Source organism: Babylonia areolata, chromosome 19, assembly GCF_041734735.1.
Source record: "Babylonia areolata isolate BAREFJ2019XMU chromosome 19, ASM4173473v1, whole genome shotgun sequence".
Lineage (NCBI taxonomy): Eukaryota > Metazoa > Mollusca > Gastropoda > Neogastropoda > Buccinidae > Babylonia > Babylonia areolata.
The window spans coordinates 29,444,249-29,461,742 of record NC_134894.1 but is presented as its reverse complement, the minus strand read 5'-3'; the positions used below and the strand labels follow the sequence as shown (position 1 = coordinate 29,461,742).

General features: G+C 39.8%; 1 protein-coding gene across 1 annotated transcript; it reads left to right on the top strand.

Moving 5' to 3' along the window:
- The first annotated feature begins 4,666 nt into the window (after window positions 1–4,666).
- Window positions 4,667–11,248, top strand: LOC143294264 (large ribosomal subunit protein eL43). The gene is made up of 4 exons (XM_076605700.1): window positions 4,667–4,777; window positions 7,559–7,687; window positions 8,231–8,313; window positions 11,155–11,248. Exons 1-4 carry the CDS (start codon window positions 4,775–4,777, stop codon window positions 11,216–11,218), a joined length of 279 nt encoding a protein of 92 aa, XP_076461815.1. The 5' UTR covers window positions 4,667–4,774; the 3' UTR covers window positions 11,219–11,248.
- Window positions 11,249–17,494: the final 6,246 nt, after the last annotated feature.

Sequence of the window (17,494 nt, the reverse complement as noted above, 5' to 3'; positions counted from 1 at the left end):
TCTGTATCAAGTCCCCTCTTACTCTTTTTGCGTGGTAAGTCTCAAGTTCCACTTTGCGTGTGCGCGCATGTGTGTCAGTGCGCGCATGTGTGTATCAGTGTGTGTCAGACTGAGGCCACGGTGTGCACGGTCACAAAATCCGTTCTCTCTCTCTCTCTCTCTCTCTCTCTCTCAGCTGATCACTCAACCGCCCTTACATATTTTCATCTTGTGGATATATATCAGTTTGAATTCAAAATTTTACATAACTTACAACAATCTTTTTACTGACGTCCTTCAGTTATAATGTCAGTCGAAAAAGCTAATATCAGATTCAGCTCTTTTTAGTTCCCAAACGGGGTTACCAGGAAAGAAAGATGGTCTCTGCAATCACGACAGTAAGTATTCACTCAGTGAACTGCCGGACTAACTACAGTACCCGGCAGCGCCGTTTTGTTGACAAAATACGCCGCGGCGTGTGTCAGTGTGTGTGTGAGTGTCAATGCCGGTGTCACCTGTGTGTGTGTGTGTGCCGTGTGCACGCGAGCGTCATCAGTTACGTGCGCTGACTCGGGCATGCATACTAGTAGATAACTTGAAGGTGAAAGTATGCATGTATCTGCCCCCCCCCCCCCCCCCACCCCGGGTCCCCCCCTCTCGCCCTCGGCCCCTCGGCCAAACAACAACAACTTGAAACACAACTCGACTGACCCGCCATAAAAACAAAAACAAACAAACATACTGGCAAGGCCGCTGAACTCACATGTTGTTGCGGCGAACATATGATGCTTTCAAAGGCTCTGTGCGGCCACACTGACGTTTTCTTAGTGTGCACGTCAGCCGGGTGCAAGCTAGCGTCACAATGCATGCACGCTGCACAAATGCACGCTGTTGTGTGTGCGTCCGAGTCAGTGTGTGCGCGCGCACGTGTGTGTGTGTGTGTGTGCCGGTGTGTCAGTGTGTGTGTGTGTGCCGGTGTGTGTGTGTGTGCCTCGTGCCGTGTTTGCAGTGTGCCAGTGCGTGCGTGCGTGTGTGTGTGGAGGGGGGCTGAGGGGAGGACGGTGGTGGGGGAAGGGCGGGGAGGAGGAGGGGGGGGGGGCAGTCAGACGTGACATTTATTTCAGTGATGCCGGTAGTGTCACGTCCTCTCAGTGACAACTGAGGAAGAAAAACCCCTTCCCTCCCACCTACGCGGCCGGTCTCAGTGCATGATGAGGAACTCCAGAAGGTGGAGAAAACCAGCGAAATACCTGGGTGTGGAGTTGACACTGAAAAGACCTTCAGTCACTGAGAAGCACACATCCAGGTCACAACAGCAAAGGCAGACAAGCCCAGCGCCTTCATCAGTGTATCAGAAACATAGGACTGATGCCCCTACACCACGTCAGTTAAGTAGACCGTGTTACAAGGGGCTTGTGAGGCTATCCTAGACTGAGTATGCTGCGCCAGTCTTGGACCCCCGCACTTGAACAGTATCTCACAACGAACCTGGAGATCATAGGTGAAACGCAGATCAGCTCGGCGAATTATGCATGACTAACTTCCGCCTCACCACCAGTGCAGTGCAACCGAGCTGACTTTAGTGTCTCCAGGCTAGAACTCGACCCCCTCAAACTGCGCCGCACTGCCGTGCGGCCAAGGCCGCCGCCACCATGATGTACAAGATCAGGGCGGGTGGCCAAGTTCAACTGAGTTGGTTGAGGTCAGTGGTACCCCGGCGGGAAGGCACTCTAGTTCTGACAAGTAGAACCGTCCGAGGCCACCCAGAGAAACTACACTCAGTGAAGTCCCCTGCTCCCGCACATACTCACACACAGGCTGAGGCACTCCTTCCCATCAGCTGTCCGCCCGTGGAACCACATTCCAGACCATATAATCTCAGCCATAGTTTCCCCTCAGTTTTTCAAGATCAGGATTGGGGCCTGGCTGCGAGCCTCTGGCTCAGTACTGTAGCTACAGGACAGTTCTTTCTTGTTTTTGTTTTTTTGTTTTTGTCGGCTGTTGTTGACTGATGCTGTGTGGGTTCCCCTGGCTGAACTATGGGGCTTAACGGTCGTACACAGAAATCAGTCTCCAAGAGCGCAACCTCCGTAGATTGTTGCGCTGTTCAGGGATTTCCACAGGATTACTGACAAGATAAGACACTAAGCGGTGCGGCACAAAAAACTCAAAACAAAAACAACAACAACAACAACAACAAAACGAGAAATAAAACCGAAGAAAAACAGAAGAAAAGAAAGATATATGAATGAATAAAAGAGAAAAAGATCAACCAGTCAAAAAACTGATTTTGTTTGCGCACACTTTTTCCCCCGGAAGTTTCTTCCCAGGTAATAATATACTATATTCTTATTTTGCTTTTAGATCTTCATCACTTAAGGTAACCATAGAATTCTAAATTCGGCTCCAGCAATTTAGGATGCTGAAGTGCGATATTACCGGATTTCATAATCTGCACACTCCGCACACACACATACACACAGACAAAGACACACACACACACACACACACACACACACACACACACACACAAGTTCAAGTTTTAATTATCCTTTCACTCCTATTGGAGTATGGAGGATTGCTGCAAAAAATCTTTTCATGCCCAGAACAAACATTTCCAAATACACAACAATGTCACATAAAAGTTGAGAAAACACAAATGTCTTTTAACCCCAAAAGTGTAGCTAGGCAACATTTGCAAATCTAATCATCTTACTTACAGCTAAAATGACTTCTTCTTTTTTTTGCCTCCTTTGAGCATATTACAATGCCATTAAAAACCGATTTTGGAGACAAATATTTTTTTAGGAACATATCTATTTCGTAACTGATCATAATTGGGACATTCCATTATAACGAAATGAAACTCATCCCCAATCACAGACATGTTACAAACCTTACAAAGTCGTAACTCTCGTGGTATGCCTTTGTCTCCCTGTTTCTATTTCCAGCTTATGATTACTTAACTGGCTTCTAAATCTGAAGAAGCTGATAACGTAATTATCAGGCATTTGACTTATATATTTTTCTCTATCAAATTCACTTCGGAAATTTCGATAAAACAAACATTTACTACTCGCCTCTAGAGAATGTCTCCATAGATTTTGAAAACTATCTCTCAAAGCATTGTTGACATTCTTGCAGAAAGATTCCCTCTCTAAGACTAAGAATTGAGCATTCCAAACACAGTCGTACCCTGTTTCTATTAAAATTTGTCTGATACAACTAATCCATTTTGAAGAATAAATACCATTTCGATATAAATCAAGTAATATCAAATATATTTTCCCCGCAGAATATTTTTCTGTGTTTGATATCACTAAGCTGGTCCAAAATCGAACTAATCTCATTTTCACTAACACACTAATTGGATAAATACCAGTTTCACTATAAACAATTTGGGTCATAGTATTCCTGTTCAGTTTGAACAAGCGTTTCAAAAATTTCAATTCTAATTTTTCAAGTATATCTACATTTTCATAACCCCATATTTCTGCACATACAACAAAATAGGAACAATTATAGACTGGTACATGTCCAGAACGATATGTAACGGTAAATCTTGATTTCTGGCTGACTGAAGTAACGAAACTATGGCTTTTTGAGCCTGTTCATATATCATTTTTGACTCACTTCTGTAAACAAAGTGAGTCTATGTTTTAACCCGGTGTTCGGTTGTGTGTGTGTGTGTGTGTGTGTGTGTGTGTGTCCATGGTAAACTTTAACATTGACATTTTCTCTGCAAATACTTTGTCAGTTGACACCAAATTAGGCATAAAAATAGGAAAAATTCAGTTCTTTCTAGTCATCTTGTTTAAAACAATATTGCACCTCTGGGATGGGCACAAAAAAATAAATAATGAAGCCAAATTATATGCAAACTGCATTTACTGTTATATTTATATTTTTTGTATTCTCTAAACTTGGCACTTTGATCTGATATTTAACCCAACAACAAGAGCAGTCATTATTATAATTTTTTGTTCAAACAGGAACTTCTTTTGCTAAGCATGGAAGTTTTATTTATTTTGCAGACGTTTTGGTGCAGATAGTAAAAAAGGGAAATTACTCTAATTAATGCTAGGGGACTTGATTTGCTTTAAACTGATCTTTCTCATCTTAAACATTACATTTTGAAATTATACTCAATACATAAAAAGCTTGTGTGTTTTACTCTCAGTCACAAGTGAGTCTTGAAGTCCTTGCCTCTCATATTTAGCTTTGTAAAAAGTTCCGTTTCTACTAAATTTGATACCAAGATATTTAAAAGAATGGACAACATCCAAACATGCACCACCAAACTTTAAAACAGGTTTTAGCTTTTATGTAAAATTAAATATCATCACTTTAGTTTTCTTTGCATTAACCACTAGTTTCCTTTTTAAACAACATTTGTGAAAAACATTGAGGGACTGTTGTAATCCTTCTTTCGTCTCCGGAAGTAAAATTGTGTCATCTGCATACAACAGTACAAATAATCGCATGTAACTATCTAAGTCTGAAATGTTAACATTCAATAAAAGATCAACAGATGGACTCTTATGCTCAGCCAAATACGACTCTAAATCATTGAAATACAGAGAAAAAAGCAAAGGCGTGTACACGTGTACACCACTGATCTAAAATTAGACATATCAGTAGTGTACACAGAAACTGAAACTGTACACAGACACACACACATTTTGAACACAATCTGTCGAATTGCTGGAGTGTGACCACCGTCCTAACATCCGGCTCTGCGCATGTATACCATTGCTTTTCCTTTTCCGGTCTTGATCGTTCTAACCCCACGAAGATGGTGAGTGGTTCTTGATACTGTTTTTTAAAATCGAAGAAAATTATAATGTCTGGTAATATAATCTACATCCAAAAGAATAATAATCTGCAGTCTATTAAGTAGGGAATATTTTGCCAATAGTTTGTTTAATAAAATAGCTAATGTCTTGTGATAGCGTGTGTGGAGCACTCGGGTCTCGTTACACGACTTACAGAATTTTTGTAGGCATGCAAACTTAAGTTCATTGTAGGAAGAGGATAACCAAACTGTCCAGAGTTTACCGATTGAATTCATTGAGGTATCCTGTGCAAAATTTAGCCAGTAAACTAAGTTATTTTGAGATAAAATGTTGACATACTACTGTCTTGTAGTATAACTAAAAATGTAAACATGATGATTGGGATCATCTTCTCATTTGTTTTCAACAACCAAACGCGGCACTGGTCTTCACTGCGAGAGAGTATATCTAAATGGGGTCCTACTGTCAGGGATGTCCACCACACTCGTTTTCACGATTTGTTATCACAATTGTAGGCATTAAATAGAATGTAAGAGGCAGCACTGACACTTGTGATCGCTACATCGATTTCGCACTTCCCCTACCAGTGCCCCCGCTGCCAACAGCAGAACACGGTGTGGAATACCGAAATAGTGTGACAGTAACTAGACAGAGAAAGGTGCAAAGTCACTATGTCCAGTTTAGAATATTTGTCTTCAAAGGCCTGATGGGTTTTTTTTTGATAATGTGGTTTTGGTGGATGTGTCAGCAATAACTGAATATGACTACATGTTTTGGGGCCCTGCTGTCTTAGATCAGCAAGGGACCGGCTAGCTCGGAAGGGCGAACAGTGAAGTGATAGTAGCCTGCCGGAGAACCCACTTAGAGTAGGACTAAGTTTTCATCCTCACTTATAGGTCTGTCACTTTCTGTAGCTTGTTTTTCTTTCATCGCAACCCAACAACAATAACGGGGTAAAAATCAAATTGATGATTGTGGCCGTCAACGCAGTGAAAGTGAAAATGTCTCTGTATCATTCTATCAAATGACAGAAGTATGACAAAATTAATGGTCAGATCATAGGTCTGCCACTGTGACTATTCAAAGAGGACATGTAATACACAAGATTGGCAATATCCACATTCCCCCCCACCACCCCTCCATGTGACTGATGGAATGAACATCCATCTTCCATGCCATGTTGTGAACACTGCTCAGTTCATCCTGAATTACAAATTCCAGGATTGGTGTTTTTAGTTGTATCTGTGTAATTGCAAGGGGTAAAGTAGGTATTTATTGACATGTATACAGAGTAAGATGTCCACAAGATGGTGAAGCATAAGCCTAGTGGATGAAGCTGGGAAGGGGGCTGGGGGGAGGAATTAATGTTCTTCAGTTGTGGTAGCTCATAGAAAAATTATCTATTGTTTTTTGCCATAAATGACAGCAAGTTAATTTTAAAATGTCTTTATAATATGGAAAGTTCATCACTTTTATTAATGATGAAAACTGGGACCAATTGAAACACAAGTGAAGGAAAGAAAATATTGCACAACTGTATTTGATATGTGCATTCAGTTTTAGTGTAAATCATACCCAAAGTCCCATGGTTGGTCTTTCTCAGAACCTATAGTTTTTTTTTGCATTATGCAATAAGCATGATTGTGTAGGGACGCACATTCAGGTCAACAGGAGGAGGCATACATATGATTTAAATTATACACTTAGATATATATCACACAATTGAAAAATTGCTTCAGTGTCAAGAAGGCATTTCAGCATGTTATTTGCCACTTGGACGCCTACACCTTTGTATCCTTACACACAAACTATGAACACACACTGACACTCCCGATTTAACTCTCTAAATATGTGCTACCCTGATTTTGATACACATGCACAAATTAGACCAATACAATTGATATACATGTAATGTTTTTATACATAGACATACATCACAATGGACAATAGATTGGTTCTCACAGGCACAAAACTACCAACCATTACAGTACTGAGTATACTTGGAAAATAATTTATTACACTTTTCTACAGCCAAGGGATTTTTTAAAAATATGGTTACATTTGTGTTTGCTTTATATTTATTATCACAGATTGAGAAAATTTAGGTGGAGCTATTTATAAAATGTTTGCTTAGAATAGGAAGTATGGAGTTGGTTGGTTAACAGACTGCCAGAGAGTTCCGCAGCCATCTTCAATCTTGCACATGCGCATCGAACTTTTACTCGAAATCGCAAGAAATGCCAAAGGCGATCAACAAATACAAATGCAGCAAACATGCACTGTGCCCCGTTTCTTCAGTTGACAGCCTCCATTGCTACAACCAAACTCTGTAGAATATATTCACAATAAAAAAGAACAAAATAAGAAGCCAAAAAAAAAAAAATCGAAGAAAGAAGCCTTCTGTTTCGCATGTTCTGCCTCCCTCGATTGCATGTTAGTTGTTGCTCGAAATTTCAGAGAGCCAATCAACTTCAAGAGCACAGATCATGTGATGCGCCTCTTTTACGTCATGTGTGTACAGAACTCTCCAGCGGTCTATTCGTTTTTCAGACTGGCACAGAGACTTGACAGTTTTTGTAGGGTTTTTTTTTTTTTTAATTCCTATTTTGTTGGGTTTTTTTTTTTGTTTTTTTTTTTAATCCAATACTGATTTTTATTTATTTTTCTTTTTTTTTGTTTTTTGTTTTGTTTTTGCTTTGTTTTCTTACTTTCTGTTAAAAATATTTGACTTTCATGGTGTGGCCTGGAAACACAGTGTGTGATGTCAATTCCTCTGGCTGCAGGCTAAGCGTACTAAGAAGGTTGGCATCGTTGGAAAGTACGGCACCCGTTATGGAGCCTCCCTGCGAAAAACAGTGAAGAAGATGGAGGTTTCACAGCACAGCAAGTACACCTGTGGATTCTGTGGAAAAGTAAGTCCTGAGCTTTGTGATTTGTAGAAAGTGTTGTTTATCAAAAACATTGTTTCACTCCCTATGTTTGAGTGAGAGAGAGAGTGTGTGTGTGTGTACTTCACCCTCTCAATTTTAGGGTAAGTGGGTTCTTAATTTAACTCTGCAGAAATCTGAGTGCATCTGCTAGGAATCACATTTCTGAAACGTTAAGCCAAATGGTCTGTTTCACATGAGTCAGATTTTCAGATCATTTGTGCTAAAAATCAACTTTACATAATGGCAGGTTTTAATTAGTCAAATCATGAGCTTTTTTTTTTTTTTTTTTTAATGTGAAAGTAATCGGTCAAAACGGTTGGCCTCACATATAAGGTGGTTGCAAATGACAGTGGTGGTGTGCGTGCAACACACACCATACGCACACACACAAACACACACAGTGACAAAATGGTTTTATCAAGTAATTTTTAGAAAATTTGTACAGTTTCTTCTTTGCCCAGAAAATGTTTTCTTTTAGATATATATATATATATATATATATATATCACGTGCTTGTGTGTGCAGGATTCCATGAAGAGGAGAGCCACAGGCATCTGGGGTTGCACCAAATGCAAGAAGGTGGTTGCTGGCGGTGCTTGGGTCTACATGTAAGTCTGTTTATTCTGTAAAAACAGTGACCAAAATTTCTGTAAGAAGGTATCCAGTTATTCGTCCTTATTTTATAGATCTTAGCTCTGGTTTCTTGCTCTCCCTCTTTTATGTATATTGTTACAAACTAATATTGCTAGCATATTATATTTAACCCCTTGTCTGCTGAACATTTTGACAATTTTGTCATTCCTGCATGCCAAGGAAAAGCTTGGGGTTTCCTCCTTAGTTAAAAAATACTTACCTCTACTTCCTCAGATACAAAGACATTGTGAAATTTAGCATAAGGATTGCTCGTACCTTGTACTTTTTACAGATGATAAAGTTATTAAAATTCCATTGTGTAATTGTTTAAAATCTGAGTCAAAGACTAGTTTCATTAAATCAAGTGGTTAAAACATCTCTGCATCACAGTAATTCCTGGATTTCCAGTCAAATTTGTTTTCTTGGGGTGCTTGATGAAGAAAAAAACTTGCCAGCCAGCTGCATGTTGGCACTTGGCCAACAGATCATGTCCCCCATCCTCTCCCTGCCCAGCTGGTAGCGAGTGAAATGAGACTGACCACCTCTCTACTCATCCCCCTTTCCTTAACAGCTTCACATGTAGAATGACAGTGCTTGTGCTTGCAACCGATTCAAGTTCACTGTCACACTTTACTCTTAGCCTGCTATGGATGCAGACTGATCAGTCCCTGGCATAAATCTTCCATCACTGTTACTTTCACTCTGTCATGAAGTGCGTTGTGACTGCTGAGTGCTCTTTGTAGTCCAAATATGCACCTGAAAAACCGTCACTGTACACAGGAGCGCTGCCCCACTGTCCTCTTTCAGTATTTCCTGAGCCCCTTCTAAGACTGTAACCTCAAAAAATGAGCTGATATCAACCCTTGCTGGACAAACCATTTTGACCAACTATGTGTGATAGTGACTTCGGAACTTACCACTGCCTATCAGTCATACAGTACGAATTGCAGAAATTCAAGGGATGTAAACAACCTTCAAACATTCTAAATGACAGGGAGAAACAAAATAGGTCGTTTCCCTTTAACTATCAACCATGAATTGCTGATGAAAATTGGATGTGAGAGATATGCCCTGTAGCTGTATAACAATGCAAGAAAGGGACTCAAGTCTTGCGTCCCAAGGCAGGTAATGGGTTAAACCCTTGTCATGCATTATATTTTGTATCCCATAGCATGTTTCATGGTTTGTAAAAGTCTGGTGATTGCATTGCACCATTTTTGGTAGTACAATCAAAAGAGACCTATAGTTTCAACAGGGGCGATGTTCCTTGCTTTGTTTTACAGGTTGAAAAAAGCTTGTACATCAGTATGTGAAAATTAGGTCCTAGAAATGTTTATTTTTTTGCTGACCATTTTGTTTTTGCAGAGAGTGGAATCATTAAACTCTGAATTAGTCCTGTCCCTTAGATTACCAATGAAGAACTTGAGGATATTTTTAAATATGCCTGTCTTGACTTAAAATTCATTTTATAACCTGTGGTTAAGTTTTAAAAGAAAAAACTCAATTTTGTTTAGGCCTTTTCCCCGTCCTTGCATTGATTTTTTTTTTTTTTCAAGGTTCTTTTTTTCAAGGTAACATTCGATGACAGTAAAATATTTCAATTATAAGAAGAAACTTGTGATGAATAACAGTGACACGATGTCAGATCAATCAAATCAAATCAAAAACACTTTATTAATCCACATGGAAATTAAGTTGTGCAATCACAGGCTCATTGTAAACACTGGCATAAAATCATGCGCAACATAAGAAGAGATTAAAACTAGTCAAATAAGAATTCCCAATAGCTGACGATATACTAACCCCCCCCTCCACACACACACATACTCATGTTAAGACAATAGGGTATTGCACAACAATATTAACAAATGAAAACATCCAACAACAAAAAAATGGTATAAGATTACTAAAAATGACATGCGTGCACGCACGCACAAACACACACACACACACACACGCACACACACACGTTAAGACCATAAGGTATTGTACAACAATACATAAATAAAAACATCAAGGGAATAAATCGTATATATAAGTAAAATGCACGCACACACACACACACGCACACACACGCACACTCATTCACATACACACTCACACACACACAAACAACGTATGCATGCACATATGTCACGCCAATAAGATTAGAACATTAACATTAAGATACATGAAATCCAAGTAAAATAAAATAAGACAATATTTAAAAATCACTTCCGATCACACATACACACACACACAGAAATGCTTGCTCGCCCGTGCTCACCCGCTCAGTCCCACATGCACGCATAATGTCTGCTCCCATACACTCGTCTGCTGGTGGAGTTCAGGTGTTGCTGTGGCGAGTGGGCTTGGGGGGTGGGAGGGTTCACTTAGTGTATTGGATGTTTTGATTGTGTGCGCGAATGGCTGTAGGAATAAATGAATTAATGTATCGAGATGTTCTTGCGCGTGGAGCTCTAAACCTACCACTTATGTCTGACCTTCTGCTATTAATGTCATCATGTAGTGGGTGTCTTATGTTGGTCAAAATTGTTATTAGTCTGTCAGTCAGTTTTCTATTGTGCATGTCACTAAAGGTGTCTTGTCTTATACCCACCACCCCACCCGCTTTCCTAATGACTTTTTCCAGCCTGTCTTTGTCATGTTTGGTCAGGTTTCTCCCCAGCACACGGCTCCGTATGTTAAAACACTATAGACAACAGATGTGTAAAACATTTGGAGCATCTGCTTGCATGACACTTAACAAGCTAATTTATATATTCCTGAAAAGATGTTGGATAGAGAATTAATTAAAATTTTTATTTTGTTTTCAGCACAACAGCAGCAACAAGTGTGAGGAGTGCCGTCCGACGTCTCAGAGAAAACAAGGAACAGTGATTTGTTCAAATAAAGATGTGACGGTCAAAATGTCCTCGTTTGTGTGTGTGTTGAGAGATTGGTATTGTGAAAATTAACCCTTTTGTATCCATAGTTTTGGGTAACTTCATTCTGCTCATTTTAATTCAGTATGGTTTGGATTTAGCAAGCCTGTGAATTAAGGCACAAACTGAAAAGCATGAAGGAAAACTATACACTAAGTTCTGAGATATGGCTTTTTGAGAACACCTGCCGACAAGCAGACCAGTTCACTTTCTAGAAATATGCCCCCAACAGCCCTGATGCTGTTGGTCATCCTTTTAAACCACTTGTCAAAAATACTGAACTGGATAACATTTACTGGGGTATGGTGGAGAATGCCCTCAAAGGGAGCTTGGACATCTTCAGAGGACTGGGACTGGTTTCCGGTATTATTGAAAGACCGGTATTTCATATCTCGTCAGGAATTTTCAGACGCGATTTGAATGCCCTCCACTGAATTTCCCCAACATGTTGGTATACCATTCTACTCTGATCTTCTTAACCTCTTCTTAAGGAAGGACCCAAGAGGTTCAAAGCCTGGTCTTCCTTAGTGTTATCATGCAGAACTATACTCGCCCTTTCCAATGAAATGCCCAGTTCCTGCTGTATCTCCTGGTATGTTATTCTGGGAGTTCTTGATCAATGACTTCCACATGATTACTTTGGTAACCGCAATTAGTGGATGGCCATTATAGTTGTCATCTTCCAGTGTCAGTCTTCAGAGCTGAAAGTCTTTAGGCTACCTGAAAACTGTGACCCTGGAAGGAGGCTGTTTCCCAAAACAAAAACTTGAAATGTTCCAGAACATACTTTTTCGAAAGTCATGCATAATCATTGCACAAAAGTCATGTCTGCTCAGTTCAGTGTTGGCTTGAGAAGCGCGGTCACCCAGACCTTACATTCTGCCTTGCAGTTCAAATTCAACAGCTGGATGTTCTTGAAAATTCATGTGGATGCTTGACGAAAGTGGCTTATATCATGACGTAGTAATTTCTTGTGTCAATTATGTCACATCTCAGAACTTAATAAAAAAATAAAGCCCTTGTATTTAAGGCCTTGGGAAGTGTTTTGAAAATGCTCTCCTTCATCTTTGCTTGTTTACAAGACCAGAAGAATTTCAGAAAAGAAAAAGTACATATCACATATTAAGTTCATTCTCTTTGATGACAAAGGGAATCCCAGCATGACAAGAGTTATTTGTGGCTCTAAAAATTATGCTCTTAAAACAAAAATGACCAACATTCAACATCATCACCCCACTCTCACCCCAAATATGTTGCTTTCTCATGTATTAACAGCTTGATAGTGCTCACCCCAACTAATCTGTTTCTGTAGTTTTAGCACCATTTCTTTCCTCACTTTCTCGTGTTCTATACACAGACATGAAACAGAAAGTGAACACTTGTTTCAAAGATCTGTTGCATAAATGAGTGGAACGCCCAGATGGACAACAAGCTGTTCCAGATTTAAATGAGATCCTCCCGTCAGTCATGAACTGCAGGGAGTGTGTTGTACATATAGCACACGGAGCACACTTTTCTCTCTCATTCATGTTAAAAGGGGAAGAGGCCTCTTGGTGTTTTCCCTGTGACGAGCCTCATACTGTGAAACGTGCATGCTCACTGACTGCTGGGATCTGCGTGACATTGGACACTAGAGGGCAGATTCTCTGAGGAAAATGTCCCTCTGAGGGTGCTGATGGACTTATTGAAAAAAGTGAACATTTTTAAACAGATCTGAATGCTTTAAACTGAGATTTTTTAAAATAACTTTTTGAGTGAAAAGGCTGAAGCGGTGATAAGTTTTTGTTGTGCTTTTTTTACTCTTGGCTTGAAATAGATGCTACCGTGATAATAGTCTGAGATAGTGCCTAAGTGGTCAGCGAGTTTCTAAGCACCATAATTTGATTTGATTTCTTGAAGAGCCATACTATTTCATCATCAAAATACAATGTTAATCTTTAACATTATAAACAGGTCAGTGTTGTTTCTGTTATTTTTCAAATGAATGTAATAACTTTGGGTACTACAAAGCAACTTTAAAAAAAAAAGAAGAAAAAAACATGCACAAAAAACACTAGAGTTCATAAGTAAGGCAGCAAAACTTTCCGATTGTCGTACTGTGCAGTTGAGCACTCAACTTTGTCCAAGCAAGAAAAGGTATACATGTCATTCATTGCCACTCAAGGCTTATGGATGTGTACTTGGTTGATGAAGTAGCAGTGTTGGGGTGCAAATATGTTTGTGTTATTCTCCACACAGAAAATGTTCAGTATTTACTATAACCGGATGAAGAGAAGCACGGAGTGGAGTTAATATGAGTATTGCATGTCGACACACCTTCGATGGAATGCAGTCGGTGCTGACAACAAAATTATTATTTTGTGCATCAGAGCATGGATACAAGGAGCCTCATCTTTGTAATTCAGTTGGAATTCTTTGTGGGCAACATTCCAGACTTATATTCACACCGGAAAAAATGTTTACACACAATACTTTTTATACTCAATTGTTTTATGCAGATGCAACTGAGAATGAGGTACATAAACCTATGATAAAAGATGTTGACATCAGGCATATTGTTCCAGTTTTTGTTTTTATTTGAAATACGGGCCATTGTAAGTAGATTGAGCAAAGGTGAAGTTTGCCTGTTTAATTTTAGATAAAAGTCCAAAGCTTGAGAAATATGTAATCATAACTTCATGTTGATGGTTTAAAGCAGATTCACTTTCCTCAGACTTGTTTCCATGAATACTGGGAAATGAACACAAACTCCACATATGCACAGAAGTAAAAAAATAATCTGAATGCAAGAGATGTACATGACCAAGAAATTCCAGCTTTAAAATGAACTGTTCATTGCCTAGACAGATGAACAATTGGACCAGTCGGCAGTGGCATCAATAATCATCTATAATGAATTGCACAATTGGTATTGTACACTTGAATACTTAGTTACTGAAATGCCCAAAAGATAATAAGGCAAAATGTGTAACTTGGCACAATTTGATCTGCTTATGAACTTGTGTTTTGAAAATTTTGCCAGTTTTTCCCTTGAGTGAATAATTATAAAGTAATGGAATGAAATACTACATAAATGATGAAAAGAGTTGATTATGAAAGGTGATGCTTTAATCAGTCAGTTAATCTATTCTTTCAAACACATGACAAACTGAGTGTGATCCTTTTGGAAGGTACTCCTGGATCATTTGATTTATTATTAATCCTTTACCAGTATTGTCGTCTTGCAAAATACTGTTGAAGAAATCCATTCTGATACGTACACAAATACATGTATACACATGATGTGACATACAATCTGGGCCCGCGTGGTTATGCTGCTGTAAGGCATCTGCTTGGTATCTAGATGTGGTGAAGTGACTATGGATTTGTCAGAATGCAGTGACGCCTTGAGAAACTGAAATGGTACACAATCCTTTGCCTTGGATCATTTTGGATCCCATGCACAAAATGTAAAGTTCAGTTATTCAGTTGCTTTGACTCTCCTCCCTTTTCAGTAATGTGTATTTTTTCAGTGCTATATTTCACTTTTGCTATTTTCTTCATAAAAAAAATTATATAAAAATTTAGCATTACCCTTTGCAGATTGATTTAGGTCATAGGATTGTGATATATTTTTCCGTTGAAGAAGGAACATTTTTTTGTTAGGTTGTCTCGGTTGTTAAACCATAGTGAATATTGTACAGTTTTGACACCAACCCAGCAAGCGCAGTCTCATAACAACTCTAATTCAAAGATGTAAACCCAGTAACACCAGAGCGAAAGACTGCTCGTTGAACTCGACTCGCATTGCAGTGTCCTTACCGTGAACAGGGGACGAAAGTCTGTCATGTCAGGACTAACAATGAGTTCTCTCCCTTCAAATCGAGTTCTGATGCTGCTGCCCTAGACATGTTCATATCTCTATCCCTTTCTTCTGCGTTTATATCAAAATATAATTATGTCATTCAATAACAATAGAAGAATTGGTATCGTGCACGTTTTCCTCCAATATCATGCTGTTCTGTGTACTTTTTATTTCCATTCACCCCTCTCCCCATGCCGCTTGGTCCAGTCTTCTGGTAAAAACATTTTTATTTCACAGCGTCCATAAGAGAAAAACGTTAAGTCTGAGCTTATATCGTCATATTTCATGTGTCACAAACGAACAACAAACGCAATGGCGAAAGATACACACAATATTTACTGAAAAAAAGGATGAAAAGTTGAAGTGCTGAACAAGAAGAAAATTAGCAGTAATAGTACATTGGAAGGTGAACATCATCAAGAGCGTACTGTATTAAGGAGAGAGAACGAGAGAGCGACGTCAGAATGAACCGGAGACCATCCATCAAGTCAAATTTTCAATCAAGATTTTTTTTTAATTTTTTTTTAATGTCCACTCTGTGTGTGTTCACAGTGTGGATCAGTGCATCTTGTTCTCAAGGTAGCCAGAAGAACTTACTAACGAGACAGTGACGAAATGAATAGGTTGCTGAATACAAAGCCGCGAATATAATTTTTTATACCCCATCATCTGCACCCTTTCAGTGGCATTACTCCCACGCCGCTCATTCTGAGACCCCATACACAGAGTCTGTTCAGTGCAGGGAAAAATCGGTGTTAGGCCGCCAGGAGGCCACACATCAGAGGAGACCTTATACTGCTGATCAGTCACTTCGGGGGGAGAGGGAGGGACAGGGGAGGGTCTGTCTGTCTGTCTCTCTCTCCCTCTCTCTCTCTCACACACACGCATACACGCACACACATACACACACACACTGACACGTGGCACATAATGAACTCGGAGGGGGTGGGGGGGGGGGGGGGGGACGGTTAAGGAGACGAAAGAAAATCAACAACGGTCATGTTGTACGTGACGTGCTAGACAGGACAAATTGCATGTAAAAAAGGAAATCCTGGTTAAGCCACTGGCGACAGGATGTTCTGGAACCCCACCGAGAAGGAACTCTCACCCACTCCCACAGACCCCGCTCCCCTCCACCATCCACTCCACTAGACCTTTAGTTGTGGTGTGGACTCTAGTCATTCGGATTGGACAATAAATCTTACCTCGGCCGGTCCCGTGTGAAGCAATGCATACCAGTTGACGCATGTAAAAGAATAAAAAAAAAAAAAAAAAAAAAAAGAAGAAGAAAAAACAACTTATGATGTAGATTTCATACAAAAAGATTTTGTGTGTTGTTATGTATCTATCTATTCATTTTGTGTACTTTCATTTTTTTCATTTTCGTTTTTTCTATCGTACAAAGAAATATTATGGATGAGAGACAGAGGAAAAGAGAGAATAGCCTAAGAATGAGTCTGAAAGAGAGACACAACATAAACTTGCTTAAGTGAATCTCTTATTTTTTTCTGTAACAAAAATATTGAGAGTGAGAAACGAAAAGACAGAATTGCCAGCCAGTTTGAAAGAAATATAGGGAAAAAGAGAAAGATTATTCATGTAGATTCCATACAAAAGTCTTTTGTTTGGTCGTTGTTGTTTTTATCTGCCTAAATATTTTTTTAACGGGTCAAGTGATTTTTTGCCTCTGGAGGGGGTGGAAGGGGCGGGGGAGAGGGGGGAGCGGGAGGGGGGAGCCAGCGCCGCCCGAGGGATAAATTGTTAACATCACACTGCCGGGCAATCGAACCCCACATGCAGAGGCAAATCGTGCGATGACGTTCATACACACACGCGCGCCGGCCCAACACATGGCAGAACACATAATGAGAAAAAGGCCCCTGCATCCGCCAAACGCGTGTTCAGTTAAGAAATGTGCCAGACAACTTCACGTCATAGCTGTGTGTGTGGTTCAGGCTTTCGCTAGACCTCACAGGATCGGTAGTGGACATATGCCGCCCAGAAATAGCTGACACGGTTTAGTAATCAAGTAAGAGAAGAGTTAATCACGTTTTCTTTTTCTTCCTGTGTTTCAAGAACTGGTAGTGGACAGACCAGACAATCAGTTCGTCAGTCAAGAATCGAATTGGAATGGCTGACTTTTTACAGACGAGTAACCTGTACTCCGTGGAGGCGATTGTCACTTCCTTCTCACCAGTCGAACAGCTTGACTCACCTGCGTCCGCCGCAGCTGCGTTTGCGTTTGCTTCTGAACAAGAGTTCTGGCCAAAGGTGAGTGAGCACTTGTTTATCTATTTATTTATTTATTTATTTTGCTTAAGTGCATCGACCGACGACTGATTCTTTTCAACCATTAAATTGCTTTTATCAAAGTGGATGTGTTTGAGG

Bases quoted from the DNA above. Each gene is read 5' to 3' on its own strand.
- LOC143294264 (XM_076605700.1), top strand. The intron at 7,688-8,230 runs GTAAGTCCTGAG...TTGTGTGTGCAG, and splicing joins CCTGTGGATTCTGTGGAAAA to GATTCCATGAAGAGGAGAGC. The intron at 8,314-11,154 runs GTAAGTCTGTTT...TTTTGTTTTCAG, and splicing joins GGCGGTGCTTGGGTCTACAT to CACAACAGCAGCAACAAGTG.